Below are 12,964 nucleotides of genomic sequence, written 5' to 3' on the forward strand. Positions count from 1 at the left end.
AAGGAAACAAATATCGTCATTGGGTCTACAGTTATTCAGGTACTGCCTCTGCACGTTACTTTGACATGCGTTATTCAAAAGCACTTGAGATTCACATCCACGAGCTAATAATATCACGTTATGTGCTCAATGAAGGGTCTCTGCATAAGTAGCCTACACGCGGTGCTGGATTCCGTCAAGACCTTGTTTATCTCACAGACATGCTTTAATCTGGATGAGATTGTTGACTTGCTACGATGCTTTCAATGCTTGCAAAACTTGTTTATCGAGGTGATGATTTCACACACGTTGAAAGCCCACGCACAATATACATAATATACTGGCACTAACTGCTCAGTTTGCTCTTCATGTGTGTTTAGGGGGGAGGATGGGATCAAAGAGGTATAACAAATGAATGGCACCAAAAGTAGCGGGTGTTTCTCAATAATCACGACATTTGTTTGAGGACATTAACGCTGGAAGACTATGAAGTCACAGATGCAAACACTGAATTTGTGCATTCTTTATTCTCAATGCTAGGATGCTACTGACCATCAGGCTTAAGTTTGGCCCGCGCAGAGATTTCACTCGTGAATTTTACAAACGGCAAGAAGAGGTACTGCAGATGGACAAAAGGGATACTAATTGTGCCGAGCTTAAATTAACAACAACTTGCAAGCATATGCACATGGATTTAAAAAACACAGGTGTTGAATATCTGGATTTGCCAGATCCATTCAACTGTGGATGCTGAAAACAGGTCTGGAGAGATGTACTTGCTATATTGAATGAGGGCATTGTGTAAACATGGTCAATGAATTCTCACTCGTTTTGCATCGTACCGTCTGTAAGCTTTTTTTCTTGAGGCAGTAAGCTCATATTTTTAAAATTAGGGATATGAACGTTTATGATATCAATTATGTACATGCTTTATGTTTTCAAAATCGATCATATGTTTCTGGACCCAATGATAAGAAAATCAGCTCACACAGATGCTCAGAAATCAAACTAGTATCCTCTTGTTTATCTCAGTTGCTTGGCATGAAATTCCGTCTTTTAAAAGCAACATGCGTCCACTGCAAACCTGCAACTGCTGCAACCGTGTCTCTCCGAAGGACATCCGTGCACCCCACAGGAAACGAACGTGCATCAAGAGGTTGTGAAAATCATACGTTCGTGTGAACACGTCACTGAAAACATTTGGAATGCTGTGATAATGACTTAAGGTCAGCAACGAACCTCCAATCACTTTTTAGATGTTGGGTTTCCATTCTCATTATCATATTGAACAAAACTCATGCATCCGAAGAATTCGTCAAAGCGAAAGATTACGTGCCCCTTCTAATTGCAGACACCGTGTCCCTTCGAGAGACCGTGTCAGAAATGAACAATTCAGAAAACAGTAGCGCGGTCTTGCATCATTTAAACATACACCCGTGCCTCTCTCAGTGAACAAGCAACTTAAAATGTTACAAAAACAGAGGCACTTCAGTGCATTTTCTCCTTGCAGAACCGTGCGCACCGTGGCTTCACTCCCCTGTCCCTCGGAGTGGCCGTGTCATGCGAAAACAACTAGGAGAACACAACTAGGAGTGGCCATGTCATGCGAAAACAACTAGGAGAACACAAAAGACAGCTGTGCGTCGTCCGCATGTACAACCGTGCGCCAACTGCTTAAAGACGCGCGTCTGTCAATGAACACGTCACCGAGAACATTTAGAATACAGAGGCCTTTCCGTGCGTCTCATTCTTATCCTTACAGGACGATGCGCACCGTGGCTTCACGTCCCCGTCCCTTCGAGAGACCGTGCTAGGGAAAAAATACTTCGAAAAACAGAAGCACGGTTGTGCGTCATGGACGTGCACAACCTGTCTCAGTGAACGCCTCACTGAGAAAATTTGAAAAACAGAAACAAAGCCGTGCCTTATTTGCATGTAAGTCCGTGCGTGTTGGGGCCGTCAGTGTGTGCCTCTATGCTCCTAATAAGCCAATAGTCTTGTCTTTGCCGCTGTACAGTAGCCCCATGTCAGTGAGCAGGCGCGTATTATAACTGTCTGTTCTGCTTTGTGCCAACCCAGACCGCCCCCTCCCACTCACCCGCTGTAGAGTTCACGTCTCTTCTCTCTCGATTCTCCCTCTAGATCTAGGGTTAGTCCATTTTCACTTAATTTCTATGTGAATTTTTCGCTACGATCCGTTTTCCTCTCTGTTGGTTTCGTCTCTCCGTGTTTGAAAGCGACGCATCTGCGCTGTTATGCTAGGAATTGCCTGGAAATTCGTTATGATCTAAACCAAATCCGCGCAGTACGAGGCCGAACCTGAACACGACCCGTGCCTCTTAGGGGTGGGGTTGATTGGGAGTCGGCGTTTGTGCTTGAGAATGCTATGAGCTGCAGCGACCTGCGGCGTCCAAGTCCCAGGTGAGCGATGAACTTCGCCGAGGGAGGTTGGTAGTTTAAATTGAAGCCCGTTAGGTCTTGCAAACAACGACGGTGGCCGGAAGTCCGATACGTTGAGCTCTATTGCTTAACCGGCCACAGGGTGCTGGAGGTCGGCGTTTGGGGTGCTGTTGACTGGGAGTCAGCGTCTGTGCTTGAGGATAGCGTTTGGGGTCCTGTACGCTGGAGGCAAGGTTAACGTTGATGGATCACCCGTTTCAAATACCACCTAGCCACACATGTTCCGGTGGTTGGCGTCGGCGACGGTGGCGTATGGTTGCGGATGACGTTGTTGCTGGGTGCAGCTCTGACGAATTTACATATAATTTTAATGTTACAAACACTCCTTTGAGCGGCCTGATGATAGACTATTGTTTCTCCTTTTTGCCTGTCTTGTCTTGAAATATACATTTGCTAAAGCTGCTTTTAAAACCAAGCAGCAGAAATCCTTTCACTGATTGACATTGACAACCAAGATTGTGAACTGCTCTAAAAATAGTCAATACTGAATTGTGATGAATTAAGCAACCATTTTTGGAAAATAAAATACGGATTTAATTAAATTCATATTTCCTCTGTTATTACATATCCTATATCTACTGTTCACCTTCTAATCAAAAGCTGTGCACATGTCTTTTTAGGAAATTGCTTGTGAACGACTATTTATGTAAAAATGCCGGTTTAGCCGAATAGTTTTTCAAGATAATAAAATTTTCCTTGTGTTGAGAATTTCATATAACCGTTGTTTTGCAATGTATTCCAGGGGAAACCATGTGCTGTGATATATGTACCAACTTCGGTTGCCCTGGATTGGAGTCAGGCGTTCTTCACAGCACGATAACAGTGCATCTTCCTTGATGCTTCAAGACATGCCTGGTAAGGAGAATTGTTTGCCACCCCATGCTGCCCATCAGTTACTACCAACTAGTGTATCTTTCTGATGGAGGAAATAAAAGTTTCTACCATATTGTTGGAATGGAATGCCTACATTTAAGCATTTAATGATATGTTTTGAATTTTTGATGTACCTTGTTTTATCAAATAGCAACCTGTTGAAAACAATTGGTACATATATGATAAGCGCTATCTGTCTTGGTTATACATGCCCCGTAAGATTTTTTTTCTTGCGCAGTATGTGCCATGCTATTGCAGGAAGCAAGTCACTTCTTCAATCTATCAGTGGAAAGAGGAAGCAATTCAAGAAGAAGGAAAACAAAGAAATCCAATACTGATCACCAACGAGGATCTGTCATATGAGATCTGCATCACCGATGAACCTAACCGGTCTAAAATTCATGGACCTGGCTAGGAAAAGTTAATTAGTGACTACGATCTTCATTATCGAGATCTAATCATCATAAACTTGGATACTGGGAGTCTGTCCATTGAGATAGATCTGAGACTCAGTGATTCTCGAGGAGGTCACAGGCCCCTCCCCAAACCATCACTAGGTAAGTGCACCAACTTCCATCCTGTTTTATAAACTATGTTTATCAGCATACTTTGATGCTCCTACCCCTGTCCACTAAATGAATGTCATACTTATAGTCAAAGTTATTTTGAAAACATTTTATGCAATTCTGTTGATTATCATCCCAACTTGATCACATGCATTGAATTTAACCATTCCTTTTAAACTTAAATACCGAGTTCATCTGTTTAAACAAATTTGTTTGAAAATGAGTTATTTTTTTCCATGCAGCTCTTGATTTTCTAAATGACTCAGAGAGGGAGTACATTGGGAAAACAGTGTTTGGTCGAGGCGTAAACCTCTCATACAGACAATTTGGACAGATGATATACTATGTGTTTGAGTCTGACGACTTCCCCACCATACCCTTTGTGCAGCGTCTAAACGTCACCAATGTCATAAATGGTCGTCTGGTTAGTCATTGATTATTTGTTTTGATCCACTGCCATGGTTTTGTTTGCTATTTTCGATGTTTTATGTCCTTGTACATTGACTTTATCTAGTAATATCGGTACAATCTGCAGAGAATCCTGTCTGCCGTTGTGAGGCTTCTAAAGATGAACCTAGGATATCTACCTCAAAACGGTGGAATCATCCTAACAGAGATGTATGATGCAATAGACATGAGCACAATGTACTCCATACGAACCGACGGCAGAATGGAGGTGACCGGTTTTTCAGATTTTGCTCGGGAAGCTCAGCTAAGGGTTGGTTCAATTGTCCTTGTCACAATTGAAAAGCGGTGGCCAACATTGGGAAACATGAAGCAGCTGCGGATGATAATCAACGACCTTTCCTGATAGAGCGTTGCCGGTGGCTATACTTCCTAGTTCAGTAATTTATGTCTGTTTTTTGGACAGGCTGTACACACCACCAGTTTTGTTATTTAGTTATGTCATGGTATGTAACTGAGCATATAATTATATCCAAGAGGACGGTGGTGAAAATTCCCTGTCAAAGAAGGTGAAACACTTACGTGGGTTAATTTATTTATCTCTGATAATAATAAAAGGATTCGCTGACTAATAATGGAGGATGAATGGCTATGGTGAAGTATGTTTCAGAATAGTTTAGTGACGTTGCTAGCTCCGCACGTCAGTAGTATAAATAATTTTCACTATGGTGCTCCGCAGAATAGCGTCATGCCAAGTAGTTTTGTGGAGTACAAGCATACACCTCTGTCAACCGCACAACACTTCTCCTAAAAACCTAGCGCCTTCCCCTATGCTCAGTCACCTTAAACACCCATGCCTTTACAAACTGTCACTTAAAACATTTGACAGAACACGGGCACGGATTGACGTCCATGCAATCACATAGCATTGTACCTGTGCCTCTAGCTGTGCTTCTCGCTGTATAAGTGCGTTTTGCAGCTGCATGCCCACGCCCCTCGTTTCTTCTCGTTGTTTCTGCCCATCTCGTACTTGCAACTATTTCAGACATGACCGTGCCTGTTGCGTCGGCACATTCATGACTCTCAAGACCGTGCCTCGACAAGAATAACGATCGTGCTTGTAACAGTGAAGCGTACAGGTGATACATTCAGGATACCTTAGGGACCACCTTCTTGCTACTATTTCAGACATGACCATGCCTGTTCCGTCGGCACATTCATGCCTCTCACAGTTAATTGGAAAACATTCTGGAAAACAGTAACGGACGCCTATTGTCAATCCTCACATCACGTACATTCGTCGTACATTCCTTCGTCACACAAGTAATAGCCATGCCTCTGCCACAGAACATATAAGTGAAAAACGATTCTTCCTACACTTGTAAAACCCGGAATGCCCTACATAAATGTCGAATCCCACCTTGCGGTAAAACCATGGAGGCCGGTGCTTCTCGGAAACACATCTGTGGCTTTTTGCGCATGTAGTTGAGTGCACGGCTATTTGTTTGTGCCCGTGCCTCTCACGTAGCACCATAGCACGAATGGACGCCCGTGCAATCACGTAGCTTCATCTTCGTGCCTCACGTAGCATCGTATCTGTGCCTCTTGTTGCGCCTCTCGTTGTATGAGTGCTTCTTGCAGCTGCATGTCCACGCCTCTTGTTGCTTCTCGTTCTTTCTGTCCATCTCGTAGAGTCAGTTGCAACACGGACACACAACAGTGCCTCTGATAAAACACAACACTTATACAACGAGAGTGCTAAAAGTTAACATTTGACAGCAAACTGAATGTATCACTGAAAACAATTGCCACGACCAGTGAATGTACCACGCCCGTGTGTCTAAGAGTTAAACCAGCCACTTCAAGCATGCTTCTCTTGGTCAGAGACTTGTGCCTCTACATACTGCCCCTGCATGCCTCACGAGATAAATTTTAAGAGTTAACATTTGACAGCAAACTACGCAAGACAATCTCCCAGACTTGCTGGAGATACGACGGTTGTTAAAAACATAACTGTTGATTTTATTTTTACTTTTTATGAAGAAAAACCACGATCAAAAACCCAGGATGTGCACAACCGCACCGCCAGGGAGACGAAACCACGATCCAGAACCCACAATGTGCACAACCGCATCGACTGTGAGATCGTGCACTCCTTTGCCGCTTCCCCGCCCTTAAATTTAGACTTCCGCCGCGGCCTTCTCACACACAAACAACAGAAATCGCCATTGCGCTCCCACTCATTGTTCCCCACGAAAAACCAGGTTGCAGGAGGACCAACTGCTCCAGGCCATGGGATTCACCAGGGAATTCATGGAGGTGCAGGCCCACGGCAACACCAAGTTGCACGTGATCCACACCAACGACTTGCACAAGGCGGCGGCCACCATCGAGCAGTACTAGCGACACCTCAAATTCGAGCACCACAAGATCGTCGGAGTTGATGTGGAGTACACCAATGACGTTGGCGAAGATCAGAAACCAGCCCTCGTCCAGCTCTCCGTCGGCAAGGATCATCCGGTGCTGCTCTTCCAACTGAGCGCCGCCGACAAGAACTGCACCAGGTTCAACAACTTCCTCGCCGACCCCAGATACACGTTTGCTGGCTTCTCCATCGACGGCGACATAGAGATGCTCGGGCGCGTCGGACTGGAGATCGCCCACTTTGTCGACATCCAGAAGGAATGGAGGGTGCCTACAGCTACCAAGCCTCTGGACTCCCTTGGGGATGTCTCAGGCATCCTTGTCCACGACTACTACAACAACATGAAGAAGAAGCTCACCAACGCAGAGCACCAGCGCTGGGCACGCATGCCCCTGTCCATGAGGCACATCGAGTACGCGGCAAAAGATGCTTACGCCGCGTACGAGATATGGAGCCGCCTCACCATCATCCAGGAAGGCCTCCGCCGGGCAAAACTCGAGAAGGATTAGTCCAGGAAGCGCACAAGGTCCTGGGGCGACTATGACTACTGAAGCAGGTGGTCCTGGCCAAGAAAAGTATCTAGAAGATTGCTCATGCCATTCTAGATTTCTCGTTAGATTTGCTTTCTCTCAAGACTGCCGTTTGCTTGTTCTAAATTTAGATTTCCTTGTGTCGCAGTTAACCTTGTAGTTTGCTTCCAGTTTACATATCTTCTGAACAAGATTATTTCCAGTGTAATGTTGCAGTTTTCTATTATTAGAATATATTGGCGTGAACTGAAAAATATAAACACAGTAGAGATACTATACGATTAGTGTAACGCACAGAGCAGGTAGCAATCCACAAAATGACGAGCATGCAATGCACTAGTACCTTTGTGGATGCAGTGTCGAAATACAGGGACAACAATTACAGAATGCTCCTAAAAGCAGTGCACAATGTTCTAACAAACCATTGCACACACAAACCATTGCACACACAAACCATTGCACACACAAAGGTAGTTAGGTGTTTATTCTCCTCGGAAAACATTGCTTACGCCCGTGACCCTTAGAGAAGAACACTATAGAGGCACGGTTGTCCATCAATAACACCAACTACTTAAAACACCCACGAAGGCACTTCTGTGCCTCCACTCCTATGGGGACCGTGCGTAAATTGGCTTCATGTCCGTTAATAAGGCCGAATGCCTTCGAAGACACATGGAACTCATAGGCCATGCCCCCCGCAATGAAAACGTGTCAATGAAAGCTTCTTGAAAACAGAGGCACACCTTCACGTGCTTGCATCACGATCCTTCGCGTCCCTACCTCCCTTAGAATCATGTCCGTGCCTCCAGTTCGTCGGGTATAACCGTACCTCTGTCGTGTGTAACATGTTAAGAAAGTTGCTGACAACAAAAACATCAGAAAACCGAGCATTACGTGCACCCCACTGGCACTAAACGTGACGTCACCGAAAACGCAGAGGCAGGAGCGTGCCTCACGGCCAGCTTCCGACGTATCGGGTCTATGAAGATTTGCTTCCTTCTTAATATGGGACGTGACTATCGCAGAGGCATAGGCTCCATCATTCACCTCCGTGCCACGACAAGAATGATGACCGTGCTTGTAACTGTAAAGCGTATAGGACACCTCAGGGACGACCTTGCAACTATTTCAGACATGACCGTGCCTATTCCGTCGGCACATTCATGCCTCTCGTAGTTAATTGAAAAACATTCCGGAAAAAGAGTAACGGACGCCTATTGTCAATCCTCACGTCACGTACATTCGACGTACATTCCTTCGTCACACAAGTAATAGCTGTGCCTCTGCCACAGAACATATAAGTGAAAAACGATTCTTCCTACACTTGTAAAACTCGGAATGCCCTAGATAAATGTCGAATCCCACCTTGCGGTAGAACCATGGAGGCCGGTGCTTCTCAGAAACACATCTGTGGCTTTTTGCGCATGTAGTTGAGTGCACGGCTATTTGTTCGTGCCCGTGCCTCACATAGCACCATAGCACGAATTGACGTCCGTGCAATCACGTAGCTTCATCTCCGTGCCTCACGTAGCATCGTATCTATGCCTCTTGTTGCGCCTCTCGTTGTATGAGTGCTTCTTGCAGCTGCATGTCCACGCCTCTCGTTGCTTCTCGTTCTTTCTGACCATCTCGTAGCGTCAGTTGCAACACGGACACACAACCGTGCCTCTGATAAAACAAAGCACTGCTTCGACCAGCGAATGTATCACTGAAAACAATTGCCACTCCCAATGAATGTACCACGCCCGTGTGTCTGAGAGTTAAACCAGCCACTTGAAGCATGCTTCTCTTGGTCAGAACCTTGTGCCTCTACATACTGCCCCTGCATGCCTCACGAGATAAATTGTAAAAGTTAACATTTGACAGCAAACTACACAAGACAACGATCATCTCCACGACTTGCTGGAGATACGACGGTTGTTAAAAACATAACTGCTGATTTATTTTTATTCTTTATAAAGAAAAACCACGATCCAGAACCCACGATGTGCACAACCGCATCGACAGTGAGATCGTGCACTCCTTTGCCACTTCCCCGCCCTTAAATTTAGACTCCCGCCGCGGTCTTCTCACACACAAACAACAGAAATCGCCATTGCGCTCCCACTCATTGTTCCCCATGAAAAACCAGGTTGCAGGAGGACCAATTGCTCCAGGCCATGGGATTCACCAGGGAATTCATGGAGGTGCAGGCGCACGGCAACACAAAGTTGCACGTGATCCACACCAACGACTTGCACAAGGCGGCGACCACCATTGAGCAGTACGAGCGACACCTCCAGTTCGAGCGCCACAAGATCGTCGGAGTTGATGTGAAGTACACCAACGACCATGGCGAAGATCAGAAACCCGCCCTCGTCCAGCTCTCCGTCGGCAAGTATCATCCAATGCTGCTCTTCCAACTGAGCGTGGCCGATAAGAACTACACCAAGTTCGACAACTTCCTCGCGGACCCCAGGTACACGTTTGTTGGCTTCTCCATCGACGGCGACATAGAGATGCTCGGCCGCGTCGGACTGGAGATCGCCCACTTCATCGACATCCAGAAGGAATGGAGGGTGCCTATAGCTACCAAGCCTCTGGACTCCCTTGGGGACGTCTCAGGCATCCTTGTCCACGACGTAGGGCTCACCAACGCAGAACGCAGCCGCTGGGCGTGCATGCCCCTGTCCATGAGGCACATCGAGTACACGGCAAAGGACGCTTATGCTGCGTACGAGATATGGATCCGCCTCACCATCATCCGGTAAGGGCTTCACCGGGCAAAACTCGACAAGGAGCAGACCAGGAAGCGCGCTAGGTCCTGTGGCGACTACGACTACTGAAGCAGGTGGTCCCGGCCAACAAAAGTATCTAGAACATTGCTCATGCCATTCTAGATTTCTCATTAGATTTGCTTTCCCTCAAGACTACCGTTTGCTTGTTATAAATTTAGGTTTGCTTGTGTCGCAGTTAACCTTGTAGTTTGCTTGCAGTTTACATGTCTTTTGCACAAGTTTATTTCCAGTGCACCACAATAGGCACTTATGTGCCTATGTGCCTCTGATACCATGGGAACCATGCGTAACTTGGCTTCACGTCGTTTTACGCAACATTCTAGACGTCAACCAAAAGATTCACCTTCTCTATGATAAGTTCATTAATGAGGCCTGATGCCTTCGAAAACACATGGAGCTCATAGTCCATGCCCCCCGCAATGAAAACTTGTCAGTGAAAGCTTCTTTAAAGCACAGGCACACCTTCACGTCCTTGCATCACGATCCTTTCGCGTCCGTACCTCCCTTAGAATCACGTCCGTGCCTCCAGTTTGTTACGTGCGTGCCTCTACGTCGGGTAAAACCGTACCTCTGTCGTGCGTAACATGTTAAGAAAGTTGCTGACAACAAAAACATCAGCAAACCGAGCATTACGTCCACCCCACTGGCACTAAACGTGACGTCATCGAAAACGCAGAGGCAGGAGCGTGCCTTACGGTCAGCTTCCGACATATCGGGTCTGTGAAGATTTGCTTCCTTCTTAATATGGGGCCTGACTATCGCAGAGGCAAAGGCTCCATCCTTCACCTCCGTTCCTCGACAAGAACGACGATCGTGCTTGTAACACTGAAGTGTATAGATGATACATTAAGGAGACATTAGGGACCACCTTGCACCTATTTCATACGTGACCGTGCCCGTTCCATCGGCACATTCATGCCTCTCACAAAAGTAATAGCCATGCCTCTACCACACAACATATAAGTGAAAAACAATTCTTTCTACACTTATAAAACCCGGAATGTCCTCGATAAATGTCGAATCCCATCTTACGGTAAAACCATGCAAGACGGTGCTTCTCAGAAGCACATCTGTGGCTTTTTTGCGCATGTTGTTGAGTGCCTCTCTAGAATCTAACCATGTTGAAACCATATTCAAATCTAGCCACACTGAAATCTCTAGAATCAAATATGTGCCCTAGTTGAGACGTTTATTTTGTACTTGAAACTGCAATCTACAATAAAACAATACAGTGTAATAAAACATACGCCTTCCAACCCAAATATGGTACTGGAAACTGCCATTTGTAATAAAACATACACCTTCCGTCACAAATTAATTGGCTCAACCTTGTACTAACCAGTACAATGTGAATTGTACTGCCTGGTACGAAGTTACTGCAAAGTTGACACATTTATTTTGGGACGGCGTAGTACTACTACTTAAGAACAAAACATGATTGCTTGACATGGAAACGAAACTGTCTCCGTTCTGACATCGACGATTGCTTGACATTGTTCAACCTTTACAGGCATAAAAAACATGGAAAGCATAAAAACCATGGAAAAGAAAACATCTACCAACAAAACTACACTACTCCCCGTCATCAGAGATGTCCACTATCTCCATTCTGACATCGATGTCGTTGGCCTCCGCCTCCTGCTCCGCATCCAGCTCGTCGAAGAGCACGTCGGTCTTCGCCTGTTCTTCCCGGAGGAAGCGCCGGTTGGACTCCACATACGCCTCATCTTGGATGGACTCCAGGATAGCGGTCTGCTCCGCCATCAAGGCCGACTCACCGAGATAGAACTCCGCCTCGTCTTCCTCGTCACCCCACTCCTCGTCGTCCTCGTCTTCCTCGTCACCAGCCTCCTCGTCGTCCTCGTCATCTCCCTCCTCGTCGTCCTCGTCATCCTCGTCCACGCCTTCCTCGTCATCCTCGTCATCCTCGTCCACGCCTTCCTCGTCGTCCTCGTCATCCTCGTCCACGCCTTCCTCGTCGTCCTCGTCCACACCTTCCTCGTCGTCCTCCTCATCCTCGTCCATGCCTTCCTCGTCGTCCTCGTCATCCTCGTCCATGCCTTCCTCGTCGTCCTCCTCATCCTCGTCACCCCCTCCTCTTCCTCCATCACATCTCCCCCACTGGATCACCCCCTCCTCTTCCTCCATCACATCTCCCCCCACTGGATCACCCCCTCCTCTTCCTCCATCACATCTCCCCCACTGGATCAACTCCCTGCATGATCTCCGACGCATCCCCCTCCACTTCCTCCACCTCCCCAATCTCCTCCAGCCCTGGCGAGTCCGGAGACATGCCCGCTGCGACCCGAGCGGCGCGCCTCGAACGGATGTCCTCCTGCAACTGAAAGCGACGCTCGGGAGTAAGCATCGCATAAGTAGTTATCTTGTGCCGAACCATGGCGGGGAATGTCACAAACGAAAACAGGAAGATGGATGATTTCCTAAGATTGCCGGTGAAAGAGGGAGAAGCAGGATGATGTCTAGTGCTGGCGGACGCCGCTCGGCTTAAATAACTGCTCCTTGACCTAGGGCGATGAGCCGGAATGGTGACACGCGGCCTTCACTTCGCCGACGGATGAGACGGCCGTCGGTCCTTTTGGATTCTGCAACGCCGACACGTGGTGTTCACTCTATTAAATACCTCCACCTCCTCCAGAGCGGCGTCACCGGAGGAAACGCCCGTCAGACCCTTGCGTTTTCGGAGCGGCGTCCACGCGGCATTTACACCGAATACGAGGAGACGCCCGTCGAACGGTGGGATTTCTGCAATCAACACACGAATGTGACTCTGTCTAACGCATAACCGTGCCTCTCCTGACTTCATAGTTGTGCCTTTCAGTGCGAACGATTCAACAGAATCATTTGGAACACCAAGACAAACTAACGTCACTCTACACAATGCGACGCCGTGCCTTCCTGGGACCCATGATCGTGCGAAGAATATACCAC

The 12,964-nt window shown here is 46.9% G+C and overlaps 1 protein-coding gene and 1 pseudogene across 1 annotated transcript; both read left to right on the forward strand.

The window, feature by feature from the left end:
* The first annotated feature begins 6,575 nt into the window (after window positions 1–6,575).
* On the forward strand, window positions 6,576–7,259 carry LOC141025938 (uncharacterized; annotated as a pseudogene).
* A 2,138-nt stretch (window positions 7,260–9,397) lies between these two features.
* LOC141029805 (uncharacterized) lies at window positions 9,398–9,988 on the forward strand. Its single transcript, XM_073506152.1, has one exon. It carries the CDS (start codon window positions 9,398–9,400, stop codon window positions 9,986–9,988), a length of 591 nt encoding a protein of 196 aa, XP_073362253.1.
* Window positions 9,989–12,964: the final 2,976 nt, after the last annotated feature.

Source organism: Aegilops tauschii, chromosome 1 (genome assembly GCF_002575655.3).
Source record: "Aegilops tauschii subsp. strangulata cultivar AL8/78 chromosome 1, Aet v6.0, whole genome shotgun sequence".
Lineage (NCBI taxonomy): Eukaryota > Viridiplantae > Streptophyta > Magnoliopsida > Poales > Poaceae > Aegilops > Aegilops tauschii.

Coding starts and splice junctions, on each gene's coding strand:
- LOC141029805 (XM_073506152.1), top strand. CDS start 9,398: ATGGGATTCACCAGGGAATTCATGGAGGTGCAGGCGCACGGCAACACA.